Below are 15,697 nucleotides of genomic sequence, written 5' to 3'. Positions count from 1 at the left end.
TATTACACGCTTTTGGACTCTGAAAACTTTTGTTTGACTTGAAGAGTTACCCCAAAATATTATACCATATGACATTATGGAATGAAAGTAGGCAAAGTATGCAAGCTTTTTCATTTTTATGTCGCCTATGTCTGCTAACACTCGAATTGCAAATACAGATTTGTTAAGGCGTTTCTGCAGTTCTGTGGTGTGCTCTTCCCAACTGAATTTATTATCAAGTTGTAATCCCAGGAATTTAAGACTGTCAACCTCTTCTATCTGCTCTTCTTTGTATTTTATGCATATGCTGGGTGGAAACCTCTTACAGGTTCTGAATTTCATATAGTGAGTCTTTTCGAAGTTTAATGTCAGTGAGTTGGCTTTAAACCATTTATTAATATCCATGAAAATACCATTAGCAGATCTTTCTAGAACTACACTTGACGTACTATTTATTGCAATACTTGTGTCATCTGCAAACAAAACGAACTCTGCTTCTGGCAGTGTAACTGATGAGAGATCATTAATGTACACAAGAAAAAGCAATGGCCCTAAGATGGATCCCTCAAGTGGTAAAACTAAATATGCATGTAGCCACAGACTGACAGCAACTATGAGGTAGCAGTTTGGAAAATGTATCAAAGGCTTTTTGGCAATTCACCCTTAATTCACTCAACTTTGCACTTACCCATTTCAAAGACAGGTGCTAAAGTGTGCTAATGCCCATCTGCAACAGCTCAAGTGCCCAGACCATAGTGTGGGAAGAAGAATATATACAAACACCACATTAGAAGCAGTCAAATAGTCACATTAATTGTTTATTCAGGACCAATTATCTGGTGACAAGTTTCTTATTGATAAAGGTTCAAAAGTCAGTGTTAGTCCAAGAGGTGTTCATGACACACTGATGTTTGGTGCTATACCTGGATTCTAACTGCTATACAACATGGATTTTTGTGATTGCAGATGTGCCTTATCACATAATTGAGGCAGACTTTTTATATCATTATCAGCTTGATCAGTACAAGTACCCACAGAACAGATACCACTTCCATGCCTTTCACACTAGATCAAACATTGGGTGATGTGCTCATGGCTTTCCACATGAATATGTCTGGCTTTTTTACCACATCATCTGCACCAGAGTATACTGATTTGTTTTTGCACCTGCAATAACATGAGTGGCACACATGTGCATCATGTAAGAAGAATACTGGGAGTCATGACCCACATACGGTAGGCAAAATCATGGTGTCATCTGAGAAGCCACCATTTTATAATCTACTCCTAGACTTTCTAGCAATTGCCGAACCCTTCTGTACCACCACAAAACATTCACACAATGCTCAGCATCACATCCACACAAAAAGCGTTCAACCCATTGAAGTCTGCCCATGGCATCTGCATCCAGAGAGGCTACTTGCAGCACACACAGAATTCAACTGGCTGCTGAAAGCAAGTATCATGACGAAACTGGATAGTCAGTGGGCCTCCCTGATTTACACAGTTCATAAAAAGGATAATATAAAGGACTTAACAGATCCATAATTCCATACTACTACCCTGCACCCATTGTAGCTGATTTTAACAACACTGTTAGTAACACAAAAATATTCGGTGTGGTAGACTGCAGTAAGGTATATTCACAAATTCCCATGGCAGCTGACATTAAGAAAACACAATAAGGCATATTCACAAATTCCCCTGGCGCCAGCTGACATTAAGAAAATGTCAGAGACTCACCATTTGGCTTGTATGAGTATCACCTTATGCCATTTCATTTCAGGATGCCACACATACTTGGCAACAAGTCAAGCACGAAATCATTACAGAATTACTGTTTGTTTTTTGTTACATGGATGAAATTCTAATATTTTCATATACAATAGAATAGCATGTATACAGTAGAATAGCATGCAGCACACCTGTGACAGCTTTTCAGCCACATGCAAGAATATGGCATAATTATCAACATATCAAGGTGGGTATTGGGAAAATTCAAGGTGAAATTCCTGAAATACTTTGTCTCCCAGCAGCATAGCCACCATTGCCAGAGCAGGTGGAAGTAGTTGACAGATGCCTCTTTCCAAAACTTACAAGAGTGTTTCCAGATTCTTAGGCATGCTGAACTAGTGTCAGTGGCACCTACCTCATTTAGCTGCTGTCAAATAGCCAGTCGCAGCATTATTCATTGGCAAGAATGCTGCAGGGAATTGTAAGGTACCATGGACTGTGGTTACCGAGACAGCTTTCCAGGATCTCAAAAAACATCTGGCACAGGTAATGATGCTGGGTCACCATAGACTGAGCACCCCCTTGGCACTTATGGCAGATGTAAGCCAAACAGCAGTGAGAGCAGCACTGCAACAAAGAGTCAATGGCTAAAAGCAGTCACTTAGGTAACTGCCAAAATGGAGGGCAACTGACCACAAAGTTGCTTGCTATTTATTTAACAATTAAACATTTCAGCTCATCCATTTAAGGGAGACATTTTGCAGTTTTTACTGATCACCAGCCACTGGTAGCCATTTTTTTAGCATGACATTGATCTCAACTCATCATGTCAGCATCAATTCATTGGGCTGAGACAATGTTAAAACAATGTGACTATCTCCTTTTGCACAGTCTCATACAGGAGCAGTGAACAGGAGTGCAGCTCAAGTATGTGTCAGCCCAGGATGTGCCGGATAGTATTTGCTGTGATGTAGCAAGAGGGAAGCAGTGACCCTACATACCATAGAAATACCACCAGGAAGTTTTCAACAGGTTTCAAAACTTAACACTCTTAGGAATCTGAGTGACGGTCTCCGTTAAAGTCATATGGCCAGAAATGCTGAAAAATTGTCGCATATGGGCATGTACATTCCTGACTTGCCAGCATTATAAGATTTACAGGCATGTCTTTACACCTGTTGCACACTTCCCGATGTCATCCATCAGATTTTCACAGATACATTTGGACATCACAGGGCCATTACCATTACAATGTTATTTACTAACAATCATCATCTATTTCACCAGGTGGCCCGAGGTCATCACAATAAAAGATATATCTGCTGAGTCAGACACAGAGGTGTTGCTGCATGGTTGGTTCTTTATGTTTGGTGTACCACGAGATGTAATTCCAGATCCAGAGATGTAACTAGGGATCCAGCGAGCAATGGAATGGTAGAGTGATTCCACTGTACATTCAAAATGGACTTAATGTGCAGCTCATCACAAGGGTCTGAAGCATTGCAACTGGTTCTAATCAGGTTGAAATTGGCAGTGAAGGACATCCAGTGGTAACCAGCACAAATGGTCTGTCGTGAACAGTTGAGGGTTCTGGGAAAACTGATCTTGCCATCACCTGCTCAACCAGTCATTCTGGAGCTATGCACCCAGTTTGCACAACAGCTCAGTTCCAGCATGAGATCCATTGATCATACCACTCCTATCAGACATGGAGACCGACAGGTGTTTCTGCATAAAGGCAAAGCAAAAATGGTCCATGTGTGACTCAAGAACAATGCTTTATGCCCACCTCTGTTTCATAATATTCAGTACCATACAGAGTAATCATGCATGGGGGCCATACTTTCATGATTGAAAAAGATGCTAAACACGAGACAGTGTCAAAAAGTGACTGAAGCCTCTATATACTGATGAAGATATGTCCCCTTCACATATCACATCGTCACACCCCAAGGAGGATCAGAGACGTTAGGACTGGTAGAAGACACTTAAGTGTCTACCTCAGATCAGGAGCAGTCTTCACCTGCATCAACCATTTTCTTGAGGACAGCCAGACAGGTTAAATGCAACAGGAGCAGCACCACAGTACACTCGCTGCGATAAGTGAACAAATCATCATGGATGATGATAAGCGTCTCTGCCCCTGTTGCCACAGTTACTGTTGTTATTTATAGTTGTTGTTTAGTTTCTGTGCATTGCCTTTCTATGGTTGCACAATAAAGTTCATTATCAAATACTGAACAGTACTTATCATGAATATGAGAATAAGACAGTGTTTCCATACATGTGTTGTTAACAATTTGCTCACTGATTTTTCGATATGAATTCTTCTGAAATAATCCTCTTGTCTCTGATATCCCAAGTGTTTTCCGTGCCATATTATCTTTATCTGTAAATGCTTCAAGGCCATCAAAATCTGCCTGACTACCTGCCACTATAGCTACAGTCATCCAAGAACTACCTCTGAAAACTTCACTTACAAGAACAGGGGAATTGGGAAGACGTCCTCTAAATACATAGGAACCTTCAATAATCTATTTTTTACTTGGGGCATCAGCAGCCTCAACTGTAATAGCTTTTCAGCTCCCATTCACAGGAAAGTACGTCTTCTATAATATCGCCCTGGTGTTGCTAACTCGTGAGCAGTGGAAGCCAGGTCCAAAGCAAACACCTGCCATAAGCGATAACAGCATGCTACCCTGATCCAGATAGGTATGGAGAGGAACTTCTGACCACTTTAAATACCCTGTCGCTCAAGCAGTGCACTTTTCATAGGAAGTGAAACTGCAGGTAGCATGTGCCAGCCGTATAAAACTAGTGACTTCGGTTTCATGCAGCTCAGAGGCCAACGATGATTGCTTGTCACAGCAATTCCAACAGTCCAGAGACTGCCTCAGGGTAGCCCAGAGAGCTACAACACCATGAAGAATAGCTTCTCTGCTTTTGGCAAGATCAAAGTGCTTTTTTTAAAAAAAGAAAAAGAAAATTAATCTCCTGAGAACCTTGTCTGTAATACAATGTTGCACCACCTGACAAAGTAATGATACAGTTGACATAACCAATTTTACACCAAATAAAGTTGTACTCATCGCCATTTATCTTCCTTTCCCTCCTTGAATTAATGCAAGGGGGTTTGTCAACTGTTATTGTTCCATAAGGATTCCTCTGAAATAATCCTCCATTAAGGGTGCATTCAACCTTATGATGCCAATTGGGGAACTGAAAAAATGAACTCTGCCCCAACAGGCCATGAAGGTCCAGCAGTACCGACTGGCCGCCTTCTCATCCTCAATGCACAGGCATCACTGTATGTGGACATGAAAGGGCATGTGGTCAGCACCCTGCTCTCTTGGTCATATGCCAGTTTACAAGACTGGAACCACTACTTCTTAATCAACTAGCTCCTCAGTTTGCCTCACAAGGGCTGAGTGCACCCCGCTTGTCAACAGCGCTCGACATACCAGATGGTCACCCATCCAAGTGCTAGCCCAGCCCGACAGTGCCTAACATGGGTGATCTTACAGGAACTGGTGTTGACCATAGCAGCAAGGCTCAACTGAGGAGCTGCTTGACCAAATAGTAGTGGCTCCATGGTCTGGGAAGTCTGCAAAAAGGCTGGGAAAGCAGTAAGGTGATCATATGCCTCCCCATATTGCATCCACATGATGTCACAATGCAGAGGACAACATGGCAGCTGGTAGACATCCATTGTGCCTTCATGTCTCGATGATGAACTCATTTTATACAGTGCTTGATTTTAAAAAGTTCCAGTCCTGTGACCTTCTGAGGTGTTTTTGAAATTTAGACTTCTTAAAATTTAACTTTAATGCTCTTCTGAGAAGTTTCAAAGTGTGAATACAACATTTGCACTTGGTAAAATCCAAACACCCTAATTAAGTTAATTATTATTTCTCAATTTACAATTTGCAACAAAAATAAATTATAGTAAGGTAAACATACAAGTAAATTTGAACTATAAGATATTAAGGAAAAAATAAATAAATTTTTTAACTTGCAGTTCATACAACTGTCCAAAGCTTTGAAAGATTTTTGTTGTATATTGCTCCTTTACATCTTTCCCTGCAGTTGGTGTCCATAACAGAGTGCTTTCTACGTAGCAGCCGAGGTTACACATATCTTGAAGGGTCAAAATAAGTCAGTGATGGTCCATTCAACTTCGCAGTTCAACTTCTTAGTTTTAGGTCACTTCAACTGCAGCAAAAGTTCTACCATACCACATCTCAAAATCTTCAGTCCTGATTTTTTTTTTTCTCAGAGTTACTGATTCGTTCTGTTACAAATCAAGCACTGTGTGTGTGTGTGCGTGTGTGTGTGTGTGTGTGTGTGTGTGTGTGCGTGTGTGTATGTGTATCTGGTGCAAAATGAAGGAAAGGTAAACACTCACCTATAGCTGAGTGATGTGTGCCACATAAAAACAGTCCACAGAATACCGTATTTACATTAGTTTTGAAACTTTTGCTCTTTCTCTAGCAAAAGTACACACATTCACACTCAGCTACACAGACACCCAAAAGCTCACACCCAAGGCTGTGGGTGTGGGTGAGAGTGTTTGGGTGTCTGTGTGTCTGAGTGTGAATGTACTTTTGCTAGAGAAAAAGTAAGAGCTCAAAAGGACATGTGAATACTGTATTCTGTTGAGTGTTACAGTCAACTGAGTGGTTGCCTTTCCTTTATTTTTCATATTGGTTCATCCAGGAATTTCCATTGTTGTTGTATGTATACACATACTTCTGCAGTTACAGACATGATCGAGTGTACATTAGTCCAACAAACTCCGAATAAAGAAGGAAGGAAATACAGAGTTTATCCTCCCTTCAACATCAAAGCATTAGACATTGAGCATTAGCTCAGAATGATTCAAGGGTGGGGAAGGAAATTGGCCATGCCCTTTCAAATGAATGTGAATCAAGATGGTCAGACATGGATTTGAACTATCGTCTCCTGAATGTGAATCCAATACGGCTAACCATTGTGCCATGTCATTCAGTTCCTCTGAAGAGAGACATCCACTTTTCCTTATGTGTGTTTCCCGCTTCCCACTTCCTGTTTCATCCTAATGGTGAGAGAGACTCCTGAACTTGCTCATTCTACATTTTGCATTCAGAAAGGCTGCTTTTGACATTATGTGCTACAGATTAAGTGGATCAACTGAAGATTTCATGCTTAAAAATAAATAAATTTGCACCAACCACAATTTCACAAGTTTCCTAGGACTGAGGCTACCATCTCTAAATGTGACAAGAGTATAATTGCTAAAATGTTTATAAAGTTTAACTCAGTATTTAAACATATTAAGGAACTTCTGATGATATTCAGAACAATGCAGTCTCTCGGTATCTTTCCATCAGAGCAATATGCACATGGAAATCAAATGTGTAATAATGTTTTTGCTACACTGTTGAACAATTGAATAAAACCAGCATCTTAGTAGCCTCAATACAGCTTCAATTATACCAGACATCAGAAGCACTGGGGTCCCTCAATGATTAATGATTGCTGCACATTTGCCACCAAATCTCAGAAATTGCTTTGATAAGTTTCTAAGGTATGCACTTCATTTCAACTTCATCTTTTGGGTGATAAGGCCTCACCATCCTCTGCTTTCTGTGCAACTATAAATTTCTGAGAATTGTCTTTGGGAACCTTCTGGTGTCCATAGGTGACGAAGCACTGTGAAGAAACATTCTTGTGTTCACATGTAAAGGATGTTTCTCTACACAGTTGACAGAAGAGGAATTTTTGGGTAAGATTTCCGCAGGCTCTCAATAAGTCCATCCTTATTGATTAAATACTGATAATGGGCAGTACTTGATAGGGTAATGTTTCAAAACAAATCAGAAAACAAAAACGCGCAACTGAGGTGTCTTCTGAGAGTTATTTATACTGCCCACAGGTCATAGTTTGCAAGCTACTCTTGGTGCCTGGCAGTCATGAACATGGAAGCCTGCGTCCCTCAACACTTTTGAAGTTAGATTCATTCTCAGTAGAGATCACTAAGGAGATAGATTTTCCATAGACGTTACATTTTGTTGCAATATATATGCTGGCAACAGTATTCTTTGTGTTCTCTTATCACAAACTTCACTCTTTGTTTCAAATGTGTGTGACTTTCATGCTCTTGCATATGTTCTTTTATTGCTCTTCTAGTTTCATCAATGTACAACTTGTCACAACAGTGCAACATTTCACAAATTCCTGAAGTGTCTTTGACTGAAAAACATGGTTTTTTAGCCATTTCTATAAAGAATTTTACCTGTCTAGTTTATTACCATGGAGATATACAGCAGCCTTGCGTAGTGAGAAGAAGGTTTTTCATCATTATTTGCACTTTCAAAGAAGATGGTTTTAAAGCATTATCTGTAGAAATGCTCTCATACTCATTTGTCATTATTATCCCCCTTAATTGATCCATTTTCAGTTTCAAGCTGTCACTAACACAGGAAGCCTGTGGAGACAAGTTTAGTCAACACTTCCTGCTTCTGAACTAGATGGAAATGCGAAGCAGAGTCTAAATATTTAATTATGTTATTAGGCATCCAGTAAGCTCAGTGGGCCAGAGAAATCTCAGAACTTCTGTAAACCAGAAGGGAGACCACCTCCCTCTTCAACTCCTAGGAAAAGTTGATTTTAGGGTGGGTAGTGACTAAGAACTTGTAAAATCTATGTACCTCTTTAATGATATGTGACCAACAAAATAAAAAAGTCATCTATATAATAGAGCCAACAAGATAGTTATCTTTCAGCTGCTTAACACCTGCTGTTTGAAATGGCTCCATAAAATAATAAGCAGAATTTGATGAAGAAAGTCATCCTATAGCAACACTGTCAGTTTTGTCATAAAATTCCTCGTGGCATATAAAATAAATTGACCAAAGGCTGAATGCAACTGCATCACTAAAGTCTGGAGCAACTTTATAATCAGCGATCTCCATTGCATCCAGTGCCAGTGTGTTGACAAATAATACCTTCACATCATAAATCATCAGAATATCAATCATGGAGGTTTTCTGCATGCGTGGTATTTTGATAAAATGGCTGAGCAGAAAGATCAGATAACAAAAAGGAGCCTTCTTCCTGCTCAGAAAGGCTACTTGATGTCTCCAGGCTAATGGTCAGGATAATTAAAATTCTTTGGAGGAATTGCATGAACCTACATTTTTTACACACAGCATTGCAGGAGTTTATGAAGAGACTGAGGCTGTGCCAACTGTTCGTAGATGAAACTAGGTCAACACAAGAATGTGTTACATAGCATAAACATCAAACAACTCTGAAGTAAAGTGTGAAATCTAGGGTAGTGGTGTGCAGAGAATACTATGGCAAGTATATAGAATTTAACAACATATCAGTATTTGACCAACAACAATGGCTGACCAGAGAGAGCCTGAGCAGCTTTTACCAAACAATTTTCCCTTCCAGAAAAGTGAGATAACACTTTATATGTGAACCTGACATGGCTTTCCAGTGTTCCTTTAACACAGACTTCAGAAGACTCCTCAAGAGATCCCTTCAGGGAGTTATTGTTGAAGAAGCAGAAGATGTCAGGGCCTAATCACAAGGAAGATTTTTCTTTCTCTGACAATAGCCATGAAAGCCTGCAAACAATAAGTATCCTCACACCCATGGAATGTTACTCTTACATAACGTGGGAGGGAGGGGATGATAGTTGCTAAGGTCTCCAGCAGGGTGCTATGGGCAAATAACAATGCACATGTCCTGCTTATGGATTCATGTATTAATTGCCTTGAGGGACAATGAACATTGTCCTAGAAGTTCCATTTCATCTCGTGTAAACATTTTTCTTAAAAGTGTACCACCAGTAGTGTGAAATGTGCCTTACTAGGTAGTTCACCACCTAACCTGCTTTCTACTTATACAACACACCTCACCAGTCACATTTTGTGTTTGCAATGATGGCACCAAGTGAGATGTTGAAGTTATTATGACTCTGGACTCCTGTTCAAGATGAGTGAGATTAAAGTGTCTGTACATCACTTGTTTCTCACTGTAAGTGAATGCTTGGATGTTTCTTTCAAAATAGCCAAGACAAAATTCCTACATCACCCTTGCCTTGCTAACTGACAGTTATCATTTGTATGTTGATGATGGCACCTGACACTAGTGGAACAGTTTTTCCAAGAGGCAGGTTTCCATAGTGGACCATTAAGAAACTGGCTTGTGAGAATCCCAGACCCTGCATGAGTAGAAAGATAAGTGCAAATATGAATCCTCATCATCAGTCAAGCACCATAAAATACCATTCAGCTGACCAGTGAGGATTCTGACAACACCACAATGTAGTGCCACCATGGACTGTTCAAGAACTTAGATGGTACAAAAAATATCTTCTCAAAATTGGAATCCACAGCTCATCATTGTGTATAAACTTTGTAATGTAGTCAGTTTTTATTGTATTTTGGTGGGGGGGGGGGGGGGGGGATGGGATATTTTTACTCTTGCTCAAAATATCTGTTTCACACTTCACAGTGAAATCTAATGTTAAAACCAAATACTTTGATTCACTTAACAAGAACTCAGAAACTGTTCCTTAAATACTACAGAACTGCCAATTTGCTTTTCTTTCTGCAAGATGCAACATAAAAGTGACAGTATTTTAGGTACTTTACTTTTATTTCTCATTTTGGTCATATTTTCAGACAGTAAATAAGTAAAGTATCACATATTCTTTGGAGTATTCATAATAGTTTTTTGAATGTTACTCCATATTTTGTAGAGTTATTATACTTGTAAATTTGTCTTAATGTAAAAGACTACAAAAAAGTGGGAATTCATTTTTTTGAATTATACATAAAATCAACTGAAGAAATTTTGGTTCAACATTAACTGAAGAAACAGACTTATATTCACTCTGTTTTTTTATGTACACAGATAATTGCTGTTGAAGGCAACATGAAGAACCCTGTTGCATTTGGTGGATACACCGGTGTCCTGAACAGAGGCATGGCTGTTGTTGTTGCCTTATACGTCATTGTTGGTTTTGTAGGATATGTTAAATATGGTGAAAACATTTTGGGCAGCGTAACGCTTAATCTAGATACCCACAGCAAGTAAGTAAACTTACATACACAGATTGACTGTGAGTCTCCTTTGGAGATAATTTTCTTCTTAAATATTTAATGAAGCATTTCTGTTTATCTTAGATTGTTTCTTCCTATGATAAAACTTGCATGATAAAAATTTCAAACAAAGTATTACCCATCATATACCTGGTGTCCCTCCTAAGTCATCAGGCACATTTTCTCTTTATGTTTCGGCAGATATTTGCAATTCAGTTTCTTCACTGTGTTGCTGGAGTCAGGCCAACCAAATACTGCTCTTTACCTCTTTCATGTGACAATCGGTGTCGAAAGTATTGATCTGTTTTCCGCTAAAACAAATTGATTTTTAAAGCAGAATTTTATGTGTTTATGCAATAGAGTTGCCCCAAGTTAGTCCAGCGTGATATTTGTTTCATTGACATGCATTAACAGGAACAGTAAAATACAAAGAATAGCCAGTACTTCAGCAGAGACTGAGCAGCAGTCCTGCTGTAGCAGAATGTGGGTCAGGGTGATGCTGTGCTGATGGAGTACTGGTTTTCTTCATGTTTTACTGTCCCTGTTAGCACATATCAATAAAATGAATATCACATTAGACTAATGTGGGACTGCTCTATTGAATGGTCATGTGAAATTCTACTTTAAAAACAGTATTGTTTGCAATAGGAAGCAAACAGATACTTTGTGTCAGAAGTAGGCACTGCTTGAAATATGTGATGAGCAGTATTAGTTCAGACTGACTACGAAAAATAAAATTTCAGATATCTGCTGAAACAAAGGAGAGAAGTGTGCCTGATGAGTCTTACAAGGGATACCTTGTAAGTGAGGGTAACACAGAACATATTGAGAATCTAACATAAGTTCTTATCTTCCTTAAAACTTACCTTCCTGTTTTCTCAAAGCCCACTTCTTACATGTAACTGTGTATACCCTCTCACTACTTCGATACTCAACACATCATCATGATGTAGGGACACAATACAGCTTGTCCACTTCTGTAACTCAGTTGTCAGCTAGGCTGGCTACTAGGCAGAGGACGGTGCACTCAGTGTCATGATGCCAGTGGAGGAGCTACTTAAAAGAGAAGTAGCAGCTCCAAGTTCAAGAAAGTTGACAGTGACTGGGAGAACGGAGTGATGACTCTTTGCCCCTTCATATCCTATCAAAATGATGCCATTGACGGAGGCTGACATGACGTTTAGTCATTCCTGATCAGGCCATATGGGCCAGGATGCAAAGTCAGTCCTCTTCTCCCCCCACCTCCACTCCACCCCAACCCCTTATCTTTTTCTTCACCATTTACAATTATTAATATCTGTGAAAAATGCCAAGATGCACCATGGTTCAGAGACAATGTTAACATATATGTACTGCTGTAATTGTCTGGGCAAGTCAGTAGAACAGATAAAGGCAAGATCACACCACCTCAAACAGAAATGTGTCTAAGAAAGCATGATAGCATCAAAAGCAACCTTCAAGTTTGGGACAAACTTACATTTTAAGGCTACATGCTGAAACTCTGATGCCCATGGATGGTTTCTGAAACCAGGTCTGAATTGTTTGATGTATTTCAGAAGTAACTAAATTCAAAATCTTCAGCAAAAATAATATGTTTCAGACACTAATAGAGCTACATCTACATCCACACTCGGGAAAACAATGTGATGTTTATGGCAGAGGGCATATCCCATTGTACCAGTTACCAAGGCATTACTCTTGTTCCATTCACATGTAGAGATTGAGAAGAATGATTGCTTAAACACCTCTATGCAGAGTGACTAGTCTTATCTTGCCATCGTGATGGCTATCAGAACAGCATGTAGGAAGTTATACTATATTTCTAGATTCATCTACACCTACAGAGATACCCTGTGAGGTACTATATACTGTGGGGCACAGTGTACCTTATACCATTACTAGCAGTCCCTTTCCTGTTTTACTTGCAAATGGAGCAAGGAAAGAACCATTGTCTGTATGCCTCCATAGGGACACTTAATTTCTCTTACCTCATCTCTGCAGTCCTTACATGAAATGTACATTGGTGGCAGTAGAATTTTTTGTTCCACAGTCTGTTGCAAATGCCAGTTGTCTAAACTTTCTCAATAGCATTTTGTGAAAGACTAATCTTCCCTCCAGAGTTTCCCATTTGAGTTGACAGAGCATTTCCATAATACTCTCAGGTCATTCATCTCAGTTCATTCAAGCTTACCAGTAACAAATTTAGCAGCACACCTCTGAATTGCTTCAGTGTCTTGCTTTAAGTTGAAGTGATGAGGATTTCAAACACCCAGTACTCAGGAGTCGGTTGCACGAGTGTTCTATACACAGTCTCCTTTGTAGATGAGCTACAGTGAAGTCAACAATTTGCCTTCTCTACTGCTGATCTTACTGCCACGGCATAAGCAGAATCAAGTCCAAATCTGAAAGCAGGATTCATCACTTGAAATACAACACATATCATTGAAAGCATGTTCATTACAAATATCAGCCAAATAACAAATAATTGCTGTTGGTTAAGTCTGAACTGATGACCTACAGCTCACCGGGCAGTGACACTAACCAGAACACTACACTACATGCGCCACAGCTCATGGCATTATGTATTCATTTAATTTCATATAGCTTTGCAGTGTTATGTCTAGACATTTAATCCATATGACTCTGCCTAGACATTTAATCTATATGACTGCCAAGCAGCACATGACTAATACAGTAATCAAACATTACAAGACTCTCTTTCTTAATCATCTGTGTCAATGTACATTGACCTACATTTGGACTTAGCTGTCATTCATTGCACCAATAAGAATTCTGAGTCACCCAATATCCTCCCGTAGTCATTTAAAGACAACAATTTTCCATCCTCAGCAAAAAGATGGACATTGCTGCTCACTCCATCTATCAGACTGTATATGTATATAGAGATCAAGAGTGGTCTTATAACACTTCACTTACGCACTCCTTATGATACTATGTCTCTGATGAACACTTGCCATCTATGACAGCATATAGAGTTCTACTACTTGAAAAGTCTTCATGTTACTCACAAACTTGAGGGCTTATTCCATATGCATGGATATTTGTTAAGAACCTGCCTGGGGGCACTATGTCAAACACTTTCTGGAAATCTGGGACCATGGACTTTTCCTGTTCCCTTGGTTTGTAGGATATCATATGAAAAAGGGGCAAGCTGAGTTATGCATCATCAATGCTTTCTAAATCAATGCTGATTTGTTGACAGAAGCTTTTCTCTCTCAAGGAAATTTATAATATTTGAACTTTGAATATGCTCAAGAGTTCTGCAGCAAATCAATATTAAGGATAATGCCTTTAGCTTTGTAGGTCTGTTCTTTTACCCTTCTTATGTATGGGAGTCACCTGCACTTTTTTTTCAGTTGCATGGAACTTTGCACTGGTTGGGAGTTTTGCAGTAAATGCAAGCTAGATAAGAGATCAATGGCAAAGAGTATTTACTTTGAAACAGAATAGGAATTCCATATGGATCTGACAACTTATTTGTTTTCAGTTCCTTTTAGTTGCTTCTCACTGTTTCCAGTTCCTTTTAGTTGCTTCTCAAGACCCTGAATGCTTGTTTCAATACCCTCTGGATGGCAGTTTGGGAGGTGGTCAAATAATGAATTGTATGTATGTTCCTCTTACATGAATGATTTTTTTTAACTGCAGAATTTAAAACTTCAGCTTTCATATTTCTCCTTTCTATTGCCACAGTAGACTGATGGACAAGTCACTAAAATGAAGCCTGCTAGTTCCTTAGTAGGGCCAGCATTTTCTTGGGTTCTCGGTAAGATCTTTCTCCAATATATGACAGATGTTGTCATAATCTTCACACATCAACCTTTTTATAGAAATAAAAACTTCTATTAATTTTTTCTTCTTGAAAATTGGTGAATCTTTTCTGTCCTTAATCTGCTTACTTAACACATACTTTTTCAGAGTGAGATTAAAAATCAGTTTAAGTTTCACCCATAACTCCTCTATAATTTCATTGTACCAGAACTAAGTAATGTCCATTCATTGTATAAGTAGGATGCTAACAACTACTTATCTGGTCTTTCCAGCATAAAAAACTCCCCTAGCCTCTTTGATGGATTTATTAACTTAAGTGATCTTTGTTGCTATGATGACATGACAGTCACTAATCTCTATCTTTATAGTGGCACTGTCGCAAGGTCCTCTTTGTAGCTACCAGGTGTAAAATATTTCCATTGCATGTGGAATGTTGAACTAGCTGCTCAAGGCAGTTTTAGGAGAATATGTTCAGAACTACATCTCAACTGTCTGCTCATATCATCTGTAATGAGTCCATACATGTCCCAGTCTAGATTTGCTCAACTAAAGTCGGTTCTTGAAACTGTGTAAGTAGGATTTTGCATAAAAGCTAGCACACAGTGTCCATGGCTGAAACAAACCTGTGACAATTTGTGCTGCCCTCATTTTTATACATTCAGTATCCCCTGATAGTCCTATTTGGTACAGATCTCACACTTCTGAACAATATTATTGAATGGGCTGCTTGAGGATTTTGTAAGCAAGAGCAATTTGTAAGCAATCTCCTTAGTAGATCAAACTGTATTTCCCTAGTATACTACCCATGAACCAAAGTCTGCTACTTTCTTCACATATAACTGAGCCTATGTGATCATTCCATTTCACGTCCTTACAAATTTACACTCATTATATGTGTGAGTGTACAATTTCGACTGTGATTCATTGATATTGTAGTCATAGGTTACTCTGGCTTTTCATTTTGTGAAGTACGAAGTTTTACATTTCTAGACAATTGAAGCAAATGTTCAGTCACCATATCACTTTGAAATTATATCAAGATCTGATAGTATTTATGCTGTTCATTTTCAAAGTATTTTATTATAGATAACTATCAT

The 15,697-nt window shown here is 39.0% G+C and overlaps 1 protein-coding gene across 6 annotated transcripts in view; it reads left to right on the top strand.

Moving 5' to 3' along the window:
- The window catches only part of LOC126480858 (proton-coupled amino acid transporter-like protein CG1139), a 274,379-nt gene that overhangs the window by 244,094 nt on the left and 14,588 nt on the right, over positions 1-15,697 (top strand). For all 6 annotated transcript variants that reach the window (XM_050104232.1, XM_050104227.1, XM_050104230.1 and 3 more), the window contains exon 8: positions 10,624-10,802. In XM_050104232.1, coding sequence (XP_049960189.1) covers positions 10,624-10,802 — 179 coding nt within the window. The remainder of the gene's footprint in view (positions 1-10,623; positions 10,803-15,697) is intronic.

This window comes from Schistocerca serialis, chromosome 5, assembly GCF_023864345.2.
Source record: "Schistocerca serialis cubense isolate TAMUIC-IGC-003099 chromosome 5, iqSchSeri2.2, whole genome shotgun sequence".
NCBI lineage: Eukaryota > Metazoa > Arthropoda > Insecta > Orthoptera > Acrididae > Schistocerca > Schistocerca serialis.
The sequence above is the reverse complement of the archived record's forward strand: the minus strand, read 5'-3'. Positions and strand labels throughout refer to the sequence as shown.